The sequence below is a fragment of the Vidua chalybeata genome, chromosome 17 (genome assembly GCF_026979565.1).
Source record: "Vidua chalybeata isolate OUT-0048 chromosome 17, bVidCha1 merged haplotype, whole genome shotgun sequence".
Taxonomy (NCBI): domain Eukaryota; kingdom Metazoa; phylum Chordata; class Aves; order Passeriformes; family Viduidae; genus Vidua; species Vidua chalybeata.
Genome location: NC_071546.1, coordinates 6988758 through 7002206, shown reverse-complemented (window position 1 = coordinate 7002206; position 13449 = coordinate 6988758). Strand labels below are relative to the sequence as shown.

At 62.9% G+C, this 13449-nt stretch overlaps 1 protein-coding gene across 3 annotated transcripts in view; it reads left to right on the top strand.

Moving 5' to 3' along the window:
- SLC12A5 (solute carrier family 12 member 5) overlaps window positions 1-13449 on the top strand; it is a 31440-nt gene that overhangs the window by 12122 nt on the left and 5869 nt on the right. For all 3 annotated transcript variants that reach the window (XM_053958647.1, XM_053958646.1, XM_053958645.1), the window contains exons 2-24: window positions 1312-1406; window positions 1639-1770; window positions 1984-2130; window positions 2742-2796; window positions 3663-3793; window positions 3927-4168; window positions 4240-4451; window positions 6315-6482; window positions 7441-7539; window positions 7706-7763; window positions 8406-8580; window positions 9407-9525; window positions 9826-9924; window positions 10008-10127; window positions 10298-10402; window positions 10491-10659; window positions 11481-11676; window positions 11757-11926; window positions 12029-12160; window positions 12341-12448; window positions 12622-12744; window positions 12824-13011; window positions 13353-13367. In XM_053958647.1, coding sequence (XP_053814622.1) covers window positions 1312-1406; window positions 1639-1770; window positions 1984-2130; window positions 2742-2796; window positions 3663-3793; window positions 3927-4168; window positions 4240-4451; window positions 6315-6482; window positions 7441-7539; window positions 7706-7763; window positions 8406-8580; window positions 9407-9525; window positions 9826-9924; window positions 10008-10127; window positions 10298-10402; window positions 10491-10659; window positions 11481-11676; window positions 11757-11926; window positions 12029-12160; window positions 12341-12448; window positions 12622-12744; window positions 12824-13011; window positions 13353-13367 — 3058 coding nt within the window. The remainder of the gene's footprint in view (window positions 1-1311; window positions 1407-1638; window positions 1771-1983; window positions 2131-2741; window positions 2797-3662; window positions 3794-3926; window positions 4169-4239; window positions 4452-6314; window positions 6483-7440; window positions 7540-7705; window positions 7764-8405; window positions 8581-9406; window positions 9526-9825; window positions 9925-10007; window positions 10128-10297; window positions 10403-10490; window positions 10660-11480; window positions 11677-11756; window positions 11927-12028; window positions 12161-12340; window positions 12449-12621; window positions 12745-12823; window positions 13012-13352; window positions 13368-13449) is intronic.

The window sequence follows — 13449 nt, the reverse complement described above, 5'->3', positions numbered from 1 at the left end:
CTGCCAGGGAATTGCAGATGGTGAATCACTGCTGCACGCGGGCTTCCAGGATCCCGAATATGAGTCAACTGGCAGGAGGATGGCGGTCTTCAAAGGACCAGGATGCTCCAAGCGGTCACAGAGTTTATCTTGTGGCTGCTTCTATGAGTGGGTGACTACACTGCTAGGGCACTATCCCTCTGCCCTGGGGCATTCATGGGCTCCGTGCTGAAGGATGGTGGAGGGGGCAGTTCTCTCCCTGGTCCCAAAGTGTGGAGCTGGTCTGTGACCCTGCCCATGTGGGCAGCCTGCCCAGCAGTGCGGTGGCCAATGGCAGTGTGACTGCTCTGGCTGCAGGGCTGTGGTGGTGGGATGGGTGTAAGGCAGGGAGCCTCTCTTTCCCCACTGGGGCTGGGGACTAGCCTAGCTGCACAGGTTTCTCCATGCCATGGGTGCCTCCTCAGCTGCTCTGCCCAGGACTGTATCCTTTGTCTCCTGGCCCCCATGCCCTGGTCCCTCTCTGCTCTGGACCTTGTCTTGGAGCTGTGCTGCTCCGGCAGCACCATCCTCACTGCTGCTCCATTTCCAGCTTGATTTATTTCTGCTGCTCTGCAGCTCAGCTGTTTTCATCGCTATTAAGCCAACTCCAGGTTTCTTCTGCACTAGGTCATTAATGCAGTGAGTGGTTGTGGCCCTTGTCCTGGTAGATCCATGGGCCTGGCACTGCTGTGGGTGGCTCCACTGCCCCGGGCACCATCTACCCTCAGTGATATCATCTCCTGCCCTGTGGCCCCCACTCCTGTGGTGCATGTCTGGGAGGAGGACCAGACACCTGGCCAGTCGCCCCACTCCCAGGCACTGTGCCGGGACCATCCCCTGTGCGCTGATGCTGAGCAGCCAGCCAGATCTTGCCCTGCGGACGCAGTGCTGAGGGCAGTCCCAGTGCGCTCACCCGCAGGCACCCCGTGCCGTGAGTTATTGCTGCCGTGCATCGCGCCGGAGGGCTCCCCCTGGATCCACTCTGCTTGCCTCACTGCGTGGATGCGCTCCGGCGGGTCCACGTGTCAGCACGGCCGGGCAGGGCAGCGTGTGGCTCCTGGGGATGGCAGCCCCTGCCCGTGTGTGCTGTGGGAGGTGATGCTGGAGGCTGAGATGCCGGCCTGGCATTGCCTGTGCTGGGTCTGGGCGCGAGCGTGGTGCCCACAGCCCTGGCAGCTCTCCTGGCAGCCACAGGCAGCCGTGACCCCTCACAGCGGTGACCGTGTGGGGTGGATGTTCTGCAGGTGTGGGTGGGGCAGGAGCTGCCTGACTGACTCAGTGGTGTCTCTGCAGGCGATGGCAATCCCAAGGAGAGCAGCCCCTTCATTAACAGCACAGACCTGGAGAAGGGCAAGGAGTACGATGGCAAGAACATGGCCCTCTTCGAGGTAGGGCATGCAGGCAGCAGGGCAGGGGGAGGGAGCTGAGCTAAGCAGCTGTTCCACAGCACCCAGCCTGCACCCTGGGCACTGGGACATGCCAGAGCCCCAGGCCAGGGTTGCCGCACTGCCAAAGCCATTCCTGGAGGGGCAGGCAGTGGGGTGGCATCTGGTGAGGTCTCCTGGGGTTGGCTGGGGTCCCAAGGGACTGTCCTCACAACTTGGGATCTGCTGTCCACAGGAGGAGATGGACACAAGCCCTATGGTCTCATCCCTGCTGAGTGGACTGGCCAATTACACCAACCTGCCACAGGGCAGCCGGGAGCACGAGGAGGCTGAGAACAATGATGGAGGCAAGAAGAAGCCAGTGCAGGTGAGGACTTAGGGAGGAGGTAACCTTCCCTCCCTCTCCAGCCCTTGCCTGTGTAGTGCCAGGCCATAGACTGCCCTGGGAACAGGGGACCCCTTGGCCTCAACCAGGGGCAAGTTTACTCTGGGTTCCTGGCTGCTTTGTGGGAGGAGTGGGACCTCTTGCTCCTCTGCCAGCCAGGTCCCTGTGCTCTGATAACTCCTGTTCCCTCAACAGGCCCCACGGATGGGCACCTTCATGGGTGTCTACCTTCCCTGCCTTCAGAACATCTTTGGAGTCATCCTCTTCCTGCGTCTCACCTGGGTGGTGGGGATTGCTGGCATCATGGAGTCATTCTGCATGGTCTTCCTCTGCTGCTCCTGCGTGAGTTTAGGAACCGTATAAGCCTTCACTGGCCTTGCCCATGGCCTGGGGGTCACCAGTCTGGCTGCCTGGACTATGGAGAGGTGCACTAGCTGCCAGCCCACCATGCCCTGCCCCAGCTCTGCTCCTGCCCCAGCTTCTGCCCCTGCCCTAGCTCCTGCCCCACTTAGAGCAAGGAGAAGCCTTCATCTTCCCAAAGGAATCAGCAGCGGAATGGTGCTTAAATGGTGACCTAGATCATAGCTGCCATGTAGGGGGATGTGCTGGGGGTCCCCTGCTCTGGTACCATGCAGAGAGCTGCCTTGCCAGGACAGTCACCCCAGGGCAGAGGCTGGGAAGGCTGGCCTTGTCCAGTGTCCTGGGCAGCCTGAGCCACCCCAGCGCTGCCAGCCCCTCCAAGGGCTCAGCTCTCTCAGCTGTGCTGCCAGCCGACAGCCCTGCCTGTCCATCCACACATACATCTATCCATTCGTCCTCCCTGGGCATCCCTGCCCTGTGGCACATCTCAGCGTGACCCCAGGGAGTCCCATGTCCTAGCATGGCCCCAGCTCTCCCTTCCACTCCCCTGTCCCTCTGCCCAGCTCCTGAACACGCTGTGTTTCTTCCCGCAGACGATGCTGACGGCCATTTCCATGAGTGCCATCGCCACCAACGGTGTGGTGCCAGGTAGAGCCAAGCCGGCGTCCATGCGTGTGCCACGTGTGCGGGCAGCTGGTCCCTGCCGGGTGGGGTGCCTGCAGGGGCTTTTCCCAGAGAGCATCCCCCGGGGCTGCCAGCCGCTCCCCAGCCTTCTGCCACCAGCCCGCGCGGGATCCCCACGGCCCGGGGGAGCGCAGAGCTGGAGCCGCCACCCGTCCCCAAAGCCGCGAGGTGCAGATGGCAGCGAGAGCCGCCAGCCGCGGCTCCTCCCTCCGCCAGACTGGCGAGGCCGCGGGGAGCCGGGAGACACACGGCAGGAGGATGGGAGCAGGGCGTGCTGAGCGCCACGGGCTGGGCGATGGGATGGGCTCTCCCACCGCCGGACACAGGGATGCTGCTGTGTGTGGGCTCTGCCCCCCAGGAAGCACCATGGGGTCTGGCTGGTGGGTGCCCTGGCTGCCTCCCCCAGAACATGCCAGCCCTGCAGAGCCCTGGGGAGCCGTGAGCTGCGCCAGGCTGGGCGCAGCACTGACAGCCCAGCACGGGGTGTAATTAAAGCTATTTATCATCCTGCTGCTGCAGCGGGACCATCGATCCTGGCAGCCCAGCTCTAAGGGCTCCTCTGGGAGGATGGAGCAGGGTATGGCCCAGGTCCCTGGGGCCCCAGCTCCTGTCTAGTGTCCAGGGAACACCTGTGCCATTGGTCATTGCACCTGGCTGCTGGGCTGCTGGGGAATGACTGCCAGAGTGGTCACTCCTGCTGCTCTGCATCTTGCTCAGTGCTGGAGCAGGGCCCATGGCTATCCTGGCTCCAGTCTGCCCTCTGGGATACCTAGCAGGGCTAAGGGTGTCACTGGGGTCTGGCTGGGACCCACTTTTGCTCTCTCTGACAGCGGGTGGCTCCTACTACATGATCTCACGCTCCCTGGGACCTGAGTTTGGTGGGGCCGTGGGGCTCTGCTTCTACCTGGGCACCACCTTTGCCGGTGCCATGTACATCCTGGGCACCATCGAAATCCTGCTGGTAGGTACCTGGTCCTTGCCTTGTGCAGTGCCATGGGCTCCGCTCTTGGCAGGGCAGGGGGCCTGAAGGACCCTTCCCCTGGGGCCCCTGTGCAGGCTGTTAGCCAGGTGGTGATGCCATGACTCTTTCCCAGGCCTACATCTTCCCGGCTATGGCCATCTTCAAGGCAGAGGATGCCAGCGGGGAGGCAGCCGCGATGCTCAACAACATGCGTGTGTACGGCACCTGTGTGCTGACCTGCATGGCCACCGTCGTGTTCGTGGGTGTCAAGTATGTCAACAAATTTGCCCTGGTCTTTCTGGGCTGTGTCATCCTCTCGATCCTTGCCATCTATGCCGGTGTCATCAAATCTGCCTTTGACCCACCAAGCTTCCCGTGAGTACGGGGTCCTGCAGGGATGCAGCAGAGCTGGGGCATGCAAACCCTGAGTGCCCGTGTCCCCCCAGGATCTGCCTCCTGGGCAACAGGACCCTCTCACGCCATGGCTTCGACCTCTGCACCAAGATGGTGGTGGAGGGGAATGAGACTGTTGGCTCCAAGCTCTGGGAGCTTTTCTGCACCTCCCGTTTCCTCAATGCAACCTGTGATGAGTACTTCACCATGAACAACGTCACTGAGATCGAGGGCATCCCCGGCGCTGCCAGCGGCCTCATCCAAGGTGAGCACATGCCAACCGAGGCATGGGAATGTGGGCATGGGCATGAAGGTGTGGGAATGGAAGCATGGAGAACGAAGTGCACGGGAGCTGTGGTGGGGCAGTGGCTGTGCCTGCTGGGCAGCTCTGCCAACAGGGCTGGTGGAGGTGTGCTGTGGGAGGCCATCCTAAGCATGGCTCCTTAGCCATGTCAGGTGTTGTGGGGGTAAACAGGGCTGGGTCCAGGTGAGAGGGCATGTGGGAGATCCCTACTGGGGGCTGCTCTGCTCCTGAGGCACAGTGAGCTGTGCTCATGCTGTGCCAGGCAGTGGGACAGACTCCTGCACTGGGTGACAGAGCAGGGTGCTGCAGCCACCTGCACGCAGTCTGTGTCAGCCAGTGGGGTGGCTCAGAATGATGCCCAAAGGCTGGGGAGGAATAAATCCTCCCTATGCTTCCTCTTGGCCTTTGGAAAGGCTGGTATTGATTTGAGGTTTTGAAAGAAGTGATCACCCCTTGGGGCCACTTAGCTACTGTGGCTACAGCCCTGCTGGGAGAGTGGCCAGGACCACAGGAAGATGCATGAATTCACTGGGAGGAGCCACTTAGGACCTGTTTTTCTGGAGAAGCTGGTATATCTGCTAGGTGCTCACGCTCAGCAGTGGGTGGCAGAGGCTGATCCTCTGTGCCACATTCAGAGGGTGTCTGCAGACCCCCATGCTGGAGTGGTTGTTGGGACTCAGGAAAGCAGCAGAGCCAAGAGCAGGATCAGTCCTTCCTGATGGCTGCAGGGCTGCCCCAGCCATCCTGCCCTGGTGTCTGCGTGGACACAGGCATGGGAGGTCAGACTTAGCCAAGCACGTGGTGCTCAGGGCTGCAGCTGTGACAGTGATTAGTGGAGTGTAGTCACAGGGTGTTTGGGAGCCTCCCGATGATGTTGCACTCTGAGGTGCTTTGGGTGAGATAAGGAGTTCCTGGCTGCTGGGTGGAACCTGCTCCTGTTGGCAATGCTGCTGCTGGGGAGGGGGTGCAGACCCCCACCCACCCAGCTGGTCTCTCAGGGCAACAGGTGGCAAACACTCCTGCACTGGGGGCATTGGGACAGAGCCAGGACCCCACTCTGGGGTGTCTGGTACAAGAGTGACCGGCCCAGCAGCATGTTAAGATGGGTGGCACAGTTTGACCCTGGCAGAGATGGCTGGGGCTTGCTGTGCCCTAGGTGAGGGGTGGGGGGAAACACACGTTTCAGGGAGGATGAGACAGGAGAGAGCAATAGGGGTTGCGAGCCCCATCTGTCACCTGTGAGCAGCCATGAAGGGGACTCAGTGCCGGGGGCTGAGGGCTGGCTGCTGCTCTCTGCAGCCCCCCAGCAGTGACGTGCCAAGGGCAGTTGCCTCTGCCCTCCCTGCCCGGTGCTGGCTGCTCTCCACTGCTCCAGTTTCTCCCTGCGATCTGCGGCCAAAGCAGCACACGGAGGGACGCTAAGCCTGTTACATCAGCCCCGCACTCATAATCCCATCAAAAACATTATCAAGTTACTTTGACACGATCCACTTCCCTTAAACCTGTGTTGATCAGCATTAATTATATTACCCTCTTAATTATTTGCTACTGCAATCCCATGTCAGCTGCTCCAGTATCTTGTGGGGACGCTGCCAGCAGCAGTGTGAACCTGCTCTGGTTGCCCACCTCTGCTGCCATCCTCACCCTCTGCATGCCCGTGGCCCCGTCTGCTGGCTGAGCCGGCTGCTCAGTGAGGCCGGGGAAGGGGTGGGAGAACCAGAGACCCCCGGCTCCATCCCTGTGGGGTGGGGATGCTGTGCTGGGCATGGGGGCTTGCGGGCATCTCATGCCGGCGTCACCGCCCGGCCTCCTCCCTCCTCACAGAGAACCTCTGGAGCTCATACCTGACCAAGGGCGTGATCGTGGAGAAGCGGGGGCTGCCCTCAGTGAGCTCCCCCGACACCCCAGTGGACATGGACCAGCCCTACGTCTTCAGCGACATGACGTCCTACTTCACCCTGCTCGTCGGCATCTACTTCCCCTCAGTCACAGGTGGGAGTCGCCGCCGGCCCCGCTCCGTGCCGCGGGCACACCGGGCACGTGCCGCCGGGCGTGCTCCGCGGAGCCCCGCGTGTGCCACCCCCGCGGTGGGTGCGGCGGTGACAGCGGCGTCGCGGGGGCGGCTGGTCGCCATCGCCTCCCACGCAGCCGCCCGCGCTCCAGATCTGACGGTGCCGCCCGGTGCGCGCTGACGTCCCGCCGCCTCGGTATTTTTAGCTCTCCGGGGGCAGAGGAGCCCCCCCCCCGCCCCAGTCCCGCTGCGGAGCCGAGCGGGGCGCAGCCTTCGGGGCTCCCCTGCAGCTCCGCCGGGGACAAGGCCGGCGGGAGCCCCCGGGTTGCCCCGGGCATGGCGAGCGCTGGAGGGTCCGGCGCTGCGGGGTCCCCGGCAGCCGCTCAGCCTCCGCCGCCCTCCCTGCCGCTGCCCATTCACCAGCAGGTGCCGGTTTCTGCAGGACTCCTGTCCCCCGGTGCCGCGGGCTGTGGGGTCCTGCCCCGGCTGCTGCTGCGGCCGGAGCACGGGTCATGCCTCGGGCTGTGTTGAACCCGCCTGTGCAGCCGTGTCCCTGCGTGACCTCCTGCCCTCCCAGAGCAACGTCGGGGCTGGACCCTGTCCCTGCCCCTGCGGCAGCCACCGTCCCTGCTTGAGCTAATTAAGGGCTAATGAGACGAGGCACTTGAGGGCTTTTGAGCCTAATCCTTGAGTGGCCTCAGACTGCGGTTTGGGTTGGGTGGGGGGGGGGAATTGCTCGGGGGGATGAGAAGAGCAGGCTGGGTACCCCAAGCCGCAGCAGCACCTTCTCCGCTGCCTATCATGGCTGCTTCCCCTCCTGGTGCACACCGAGCCGTGCCCTGCTGTGCCCAGGGCTCACACGGTGCCTGGCATGAGGGTGTCTGGGACGGGTATGGGGTGTAGCTCTGCTCCCCCTGACACCATCCCCTCTTTCCCCAGGCATCATGGCTGGGTCCAACCGCTCTGGGGACCTGCGGGATGCCCAGAAGTCCATCCCCACGGGCACCATCCTGGCCATTGCCACCACCTCTGCGGTCTGTATCCTTCAGGGCTTGCCTGAGCCTGGGCTGTGGGGCTGAGAGTGGGTGGGCTCTGCAGGGCAGATCAGTTCGGGTGCTTCACTGGGCTGGGACAGGGTCCCAGCACCCACTGGCGGGGCAGGCAGGACTCTGCATCCTCCTGGCTCTCCTTGACTACCTGGCAGATATCAGCTCTGTTGTTCTCTTTGGAGCATGCATCGAGGGCGTCGTCCTGCGTGACAAGTGAGTGTCCCAAGGCCATGGGGGGCATGAGGAGAGTCGGTCAGCCCCCCGGAACAGGCTGGGGCAGGGGCAGCCCCAGGGGCAGGCAGAGGTGTGGGGAAGGCTGCAACCAGGACACACTGGGCAGGCATGGGGGCATTGGGGGGCTCGTGGGTGTCACTGGGCAGAGGGGCTGGAGCTTGTAACAGGCACTGGGGGCTTGTGTGCACCCCAGCCATCCATGTTTGCTGCATTCCTCCCACTCCTGTGCTGCAGGCAGCCACTTGTTTGTCAACAGGCAGGGCTGCCTGTGCTCCTGCCTATCTGGGGCAGCCGTGCTCACCGCACGTGGCAGGTGACACTTCTGGGTCGCCAGCACCAACACAAACAGGATCCAACTGCATCATCATTGCCCCCCCTGGCACAGGGACAAGGACTCCTGTCCCACGCCTGCCTTTATCTTTTGCCATGATAACGGGTACAGGGATGAGGACAGACCCCTGGCAACCTCTGAGCCTGCTCCATTGCTCACCCCTTGAGACAACATCCCAGTTTGTGTCACATCCCCCCAGAGTGGTGCTGTTGTGAGGGGCTGGGTTGTGCCGCTGTGGTGCTGGTGCTCGGTCATGGGACAGAACCGCAGGTGATGCTGATGCCCCACAGGTTTGGTGAGGCTGTCAACGGGAACCTGGTGGTTGGCACCCTGGCGTGGCCGTCCCCGTGGGTCATTGTCATTGGCTCGTTCTTCTCCACCTGTGGGGCTGGGTTGCAGAGTCTCACCGGAGCCCCCCGCCTCCTGCAGGCCATCTCCAGGGATGGGATCGTACCCTTCCTCAGGGTAGGTGACCCCTGAGTCCGGTGCTTCCTCACCCTGAGCGCGCACTCTGGCTGCAGAGAGAGACCGGTGGGACCCCACCCTGCCTCCTCCCCGGCACCGTCGGTGCCAGAGCAGCCCCATTTCCCCGCCCTCATCCCGCCGGCACCGGCACGGCGGTGGGCGGCCGTGGTGGCTCTGGCTGCGGTATCGGTAGGAGGAGAGTGTCGGAAAAGGTCAGAATTCCCTCCCCCCCGCTGCCGTGCCGCTTCATATTTTATCTGCTCTCTGAAGACGCGTTCCCACAACCTCATCTCTCCAAATCCAACCCGACAGCTCCCCCCAGGGAAGAGCGGGCTAATTTTATCCTCCCTCCTCCTTGCCAGCCCCAGCCCGAGCTCTCGCTCGCGCCGCCCGCACCCTCTAATGCGTCCGGACACGCGCCCCCGGCCCCCTCCCTGGTCCCCGCAGCCGCAGGAGGGGCCACTGGCCCCCGGCTGCGTGTCCGTCCCAAGCACAGGGTGCCCGACCCTGTGCTGGCTGTGGCCAGGCTGTGAGCTCGGGCTCGTCCCGACTGGGGATACAGGGGCTGCTGTGCTGGCTGTGGGGAGAGCCACGGGATCTGCCGGGAAGGGGACTGTACTGTCAGCAGGAGCCAGCCCTGGGACTGCTGCCCTGGCAGATTCCAATGGGACATGTGCCAGCTCACGGCACCCAGTGTTCCCAGTCCCTGCTCCTGCCGGGGCTGGGTATATGGGAGGGTCCAGTCTCATCAGGCTGCACTGAGTACCCTTGCCCAGGGCTACAGAGCACCGCAGAGCCTGACGCGCCCCTCTCCCCCCTCTTCCAGGTCTTTGGCCATGGCAAAGCTAACGGGGAGCCGACATGGGCCCTGCTGCTCACAGCCTGCATCTGCGAGATCGGGATCCTGATCGCCTCCCTGGACGAGGTGGCTCCCATCCTCTCCATGTAGGCAGCGTGCTGTCGACCCGCACCTTCACAAGCAGCGGGTGGCGTGTGTGGGTCTCTGCTCCTTGGGGGGAGGGAGGAACGCACCTGCTGCCCTGGCCCCTGCCTGGGAAGAGGGGGCCCTGCAGGAACTCTGGGGTCACATCTTGGCCAGCACTGAGGCTTGGTTTGTCCATGGCACTGCTTCTCTGTCCATCAGCGGGGCCTGCTCCAGCATTGGCCACCCTGGGGACAGGAGGTGTGGAGACTTCAGTCCCACACAGTGCACCCACTCAGCCCCCTGCTCTCTCTCTCCTGCAGGTTCTTCCTCATGTGCTACATGTTTGTCAACCTGGCGTGTGCGGTGCAAACGCTGCTGCGGACGCCCAACTGGCGGCCCCGCTTCCGCTACTACCACTGGTGAGCCGGGCGGGATGGGGGAGCACAGGGACACCCCGGTGTGGGGGCCCCAGGGCATGCTGACACCTCTGTGACCTCTGCAGGACCCTGTCCTTCCTGGGCATGAGCCTGTGCCTGGCGCTGATGTTCATCTGTTCCTGGTACTACGCACTGGTGGCCATGCTGATCGCTGGCCTCATCTACAAATACATCGAGTACCGCGGGTAAGGGAGGCCACGGCGCCGCAGGTCCTGGCCAGCCCCCGTGGCCGCATGGCCTCTCAGTGTGGCTGCTCGGCTCCCCAGGCTGCTTGTCCCAGGATGCTGCAGGGTGCCAGCATGGTGCTCTGTGGCCAGAGCCATGGGCATCCCTTATGTGCTGCTGGTTCCTGCAGGGCAGAGAAGGAGTGGGGTGATGGGATCCGGGGTCTGTCCCTGAGCGCAGCCCGCTATGCCCTGCTGCGGTTGGAGGAAGGGCCCCCACACACCAAAAACTGGAGGTAAGGCAGGGCAGGGAGATGGGGATCTGGAGGTTCTGGGGCAGGGACAAGCTGGGTGCGGGCACTGACTGCAGGACCCTCCTTCCAGGCCGCAGCTGCTGGTCCTGGTCCGTGGGGATCAGGAGCAGAATGTGGTACACCCGCAGCTCCTGTCCTTCACGTCGCAGCTCAAGGCTGGGAAGGGCCTCACTATCGTGGCCTCTGTGTTAGAAGGGACCTTCCTGGACAACCATCCTCAGGCGCAGAGAGCGGAGGAGGTGAGAGCTGCATGCACTGGGACAGGCTGTGCCAGCAGTAGGTGTTCCTGGTCCCCAGGACCCCAGGGTTGTTTCTGCCTCATGGCCAGGGCTGGTGGCCCCAGGATGGCCTGGAGAGCTTTTGAGTGGCATTAGGCAGAGCCTGAGGACTCCATGCTTCACTGATGCTCACCATACCACAGGGACCTCTGGACTCCCCCTCCAAGACACAGAGATGCTGGCACCAGCCAAGCACTGGTCCCAGTCTTGGCCAGCTGCTGCAGGACTTAGCACAGCATGGCACGTCACAGCACAGCACAGTGCCCAGCCAGGGGCTGGGCTGAGCAGACTCCTCAGCCTCAACCCTTGCCACAGTCTGTGTGGCCCTGGTGCCAGGCAAGGTGGGAGATGAGCCTTTCCCCGCCAGAGTGAGAGCACTCCCCACCCCCCGCACCCGCGGGGCGGCACATTAATGAGATTAAGCCCTCGGAAGCAAACAGTTTCTCTCCCATGCAGACATGTTATAATTTCTCTGAGTAAATAACTCTAATTGCTGCTCTGCCACCTGTCAGAGCCCTGGCACAAGGACACCCTCCACTCTGCATGGTGCAGAGCTGTGTGCCAGCTCTGTGCACTGCTGGGTATCACCCCCTGGCCCGGAGCCACTGGCCTGCCATGGGGCACGGAGACCCAGGCACCCTGCGAGGACCTGTACCCCACATCCTGCACCCTGTACCTCATTTGGCCTGGGTTGGGTCACTGCTGGGCCTGGCAGCTGCTGTGCCTGTGATCCATGCCCGTCCCCGAGGCCCTGGGATCTCTGACTTCCTTCTCCCTTGCAGTCCATCCGGCGCCTGATGGAAGCGGAGAAGGTGAAGGGCTTTTGTCAGGTGGTGATCTCCTCTAACCTGCGGGATGGCATGTCCCACCTCATCCAGTCCAGCGGGCTGGGGGGACTGCAGCACAACACAGTGCTGGTGGGCTGGCCCCGCAGCTGGCGCCAGAAGGAGGACCACCAGACCTGGAGGAACTTCATTGGTAGGCACCGTGGAGGGTGGGCACTGCCGGGCTTGGGGGGCTGCAAGCTGCCCTGGCTGACGTGGCCCTTCCCCTCCCAGAGTTGGTGCGAGAGACCACAGCTGGGCATCTGGCCTTGCTGGTGGCCAAGAATGTTGCCATGTTTCCGGGCAACCAGGAGCGGTTCTCGGAGGGCCACATCGACGTCTGGTGGATTGTTCACGATGGGGGGATGCTGATGCTGCTGCCCTTCCTCCTGCGGCAGCACAAGGTAGGCTGGGCCCCGCAGCGCTGGGCCCTGCAGTGCGGGGCTGGGGCTTGGGCTGCGGCCGTCCCTGTCGAGCCGTGCCCAAGCCTCCCCCATCCCTTGCAGGTGTGGCGTAAGTGCAAGATGCGCATCTTCACGGTGGCACAGATGGATGACAACAGCATCCAGATGAAGAAGGACCTGACCACGTTCCTGTACCACCTGCGCATCACCGCAGAGGTGGAGGTGGTGGAGATGGTGAGTACTGGGACGGAGCACGTGCACAGCAGGGATGTTGTGCATGGGAGAGCCAGACAGAGCCTGACGTGGGGCACACAGCACCATGGGGGGACACACCATCATGGGGACATGCTGGGCCAAGCTGGGAGCAGTTGGTACAGCTTACCCTGCTCCAAATCTCTTCTGTTCCCCCCACAGCACGAGAGTGACATCTCTGCTTACACCTATGAGAAGACGCTGGTGATGGAGCAGCGTTCCCAGATCCTCAAACAAATGCACCTCACCAAGAATGAGCGGGAGCGGGAGGTGAGGCTGCAGGACAGGCTGGGTGGGCTCTGACCCCTGTGGTGGCTCTGATTTGAACCTAGCTGCCCTGCAGCTCTGTGTGCTCATCCTGATGGAGAACTGGGCTTCAGGCTAGGCTCTGCCCAGCCAAGCCCTCTTGTGCCCAACTCCCTTGGCTGACCCCTCCCACACAGATCCAGAGCATCACAGATGAGTCCCGTGGCTCCATCCGGCGCAAGAACCCGGCCAACACACGCCTGCGCCTGAACGTCCCTGAGGAGCAGGCTGCTGACGGCGAGGAGAAACCAGAGGAGGAGGTGAGGGGTTGTACCAAGACACGGTCAGGCAGGTAGCTAGGCCCAGGCCCTGCCCACCATTCCCCTCTTTCCTCTGCAGGTCCAACTAATCCATGACAAGAACGCCACCACCTTCTCCAGCAGCTCTCAGTCTCCTGGTGATGAGGTGGAGGCAGCGCCTGAGAAGGTGCATCTCACCTGGACCAAGGAGAAATCCGTTGCTGAGAAGAACAAGAGCAAGAGCCCTGTCAGCCCTGAGGGCATCAAAGACTTCTTCAGCATGAAGCCGTACGGCCCCCCATGCTGCCACCTTGTCCCACCCATGCCCTATGATCCTGGCTGTCCCTGCTTGCCCCAGCCAGGCGGGCGCAGGCAGGGCCTTGGCAGCACAAGCTCGATCCTTGCCCTGAGGAGTGGTCAGGCAGCCTGGGTGCTCTGAGCGCGCCCTTGCAGAGGGGCTGGGGGCAAGTGGGGAGGGGTCTTTGTGTAGAACTGTGCTGGCAAGGGATGGGGTGCCCAGGCTGGGTGTGCTGCGGGGAGTGGGGGTGCCCACCTAGTGTTCACCACATTTCTCTTCCTCTCTCTCTTTCTCTCTCCCTCTCTCTCCGACCCCATCATGCTCCTGGCAGGGAGTGGGAGAACCTGTAAGTCTGGGTTTGGCTGGGTGCCGGGGCTGGGATGGAGGGAGCTGGGTTGTGCTCATGGGGCAGCATGATGGGAGCCATT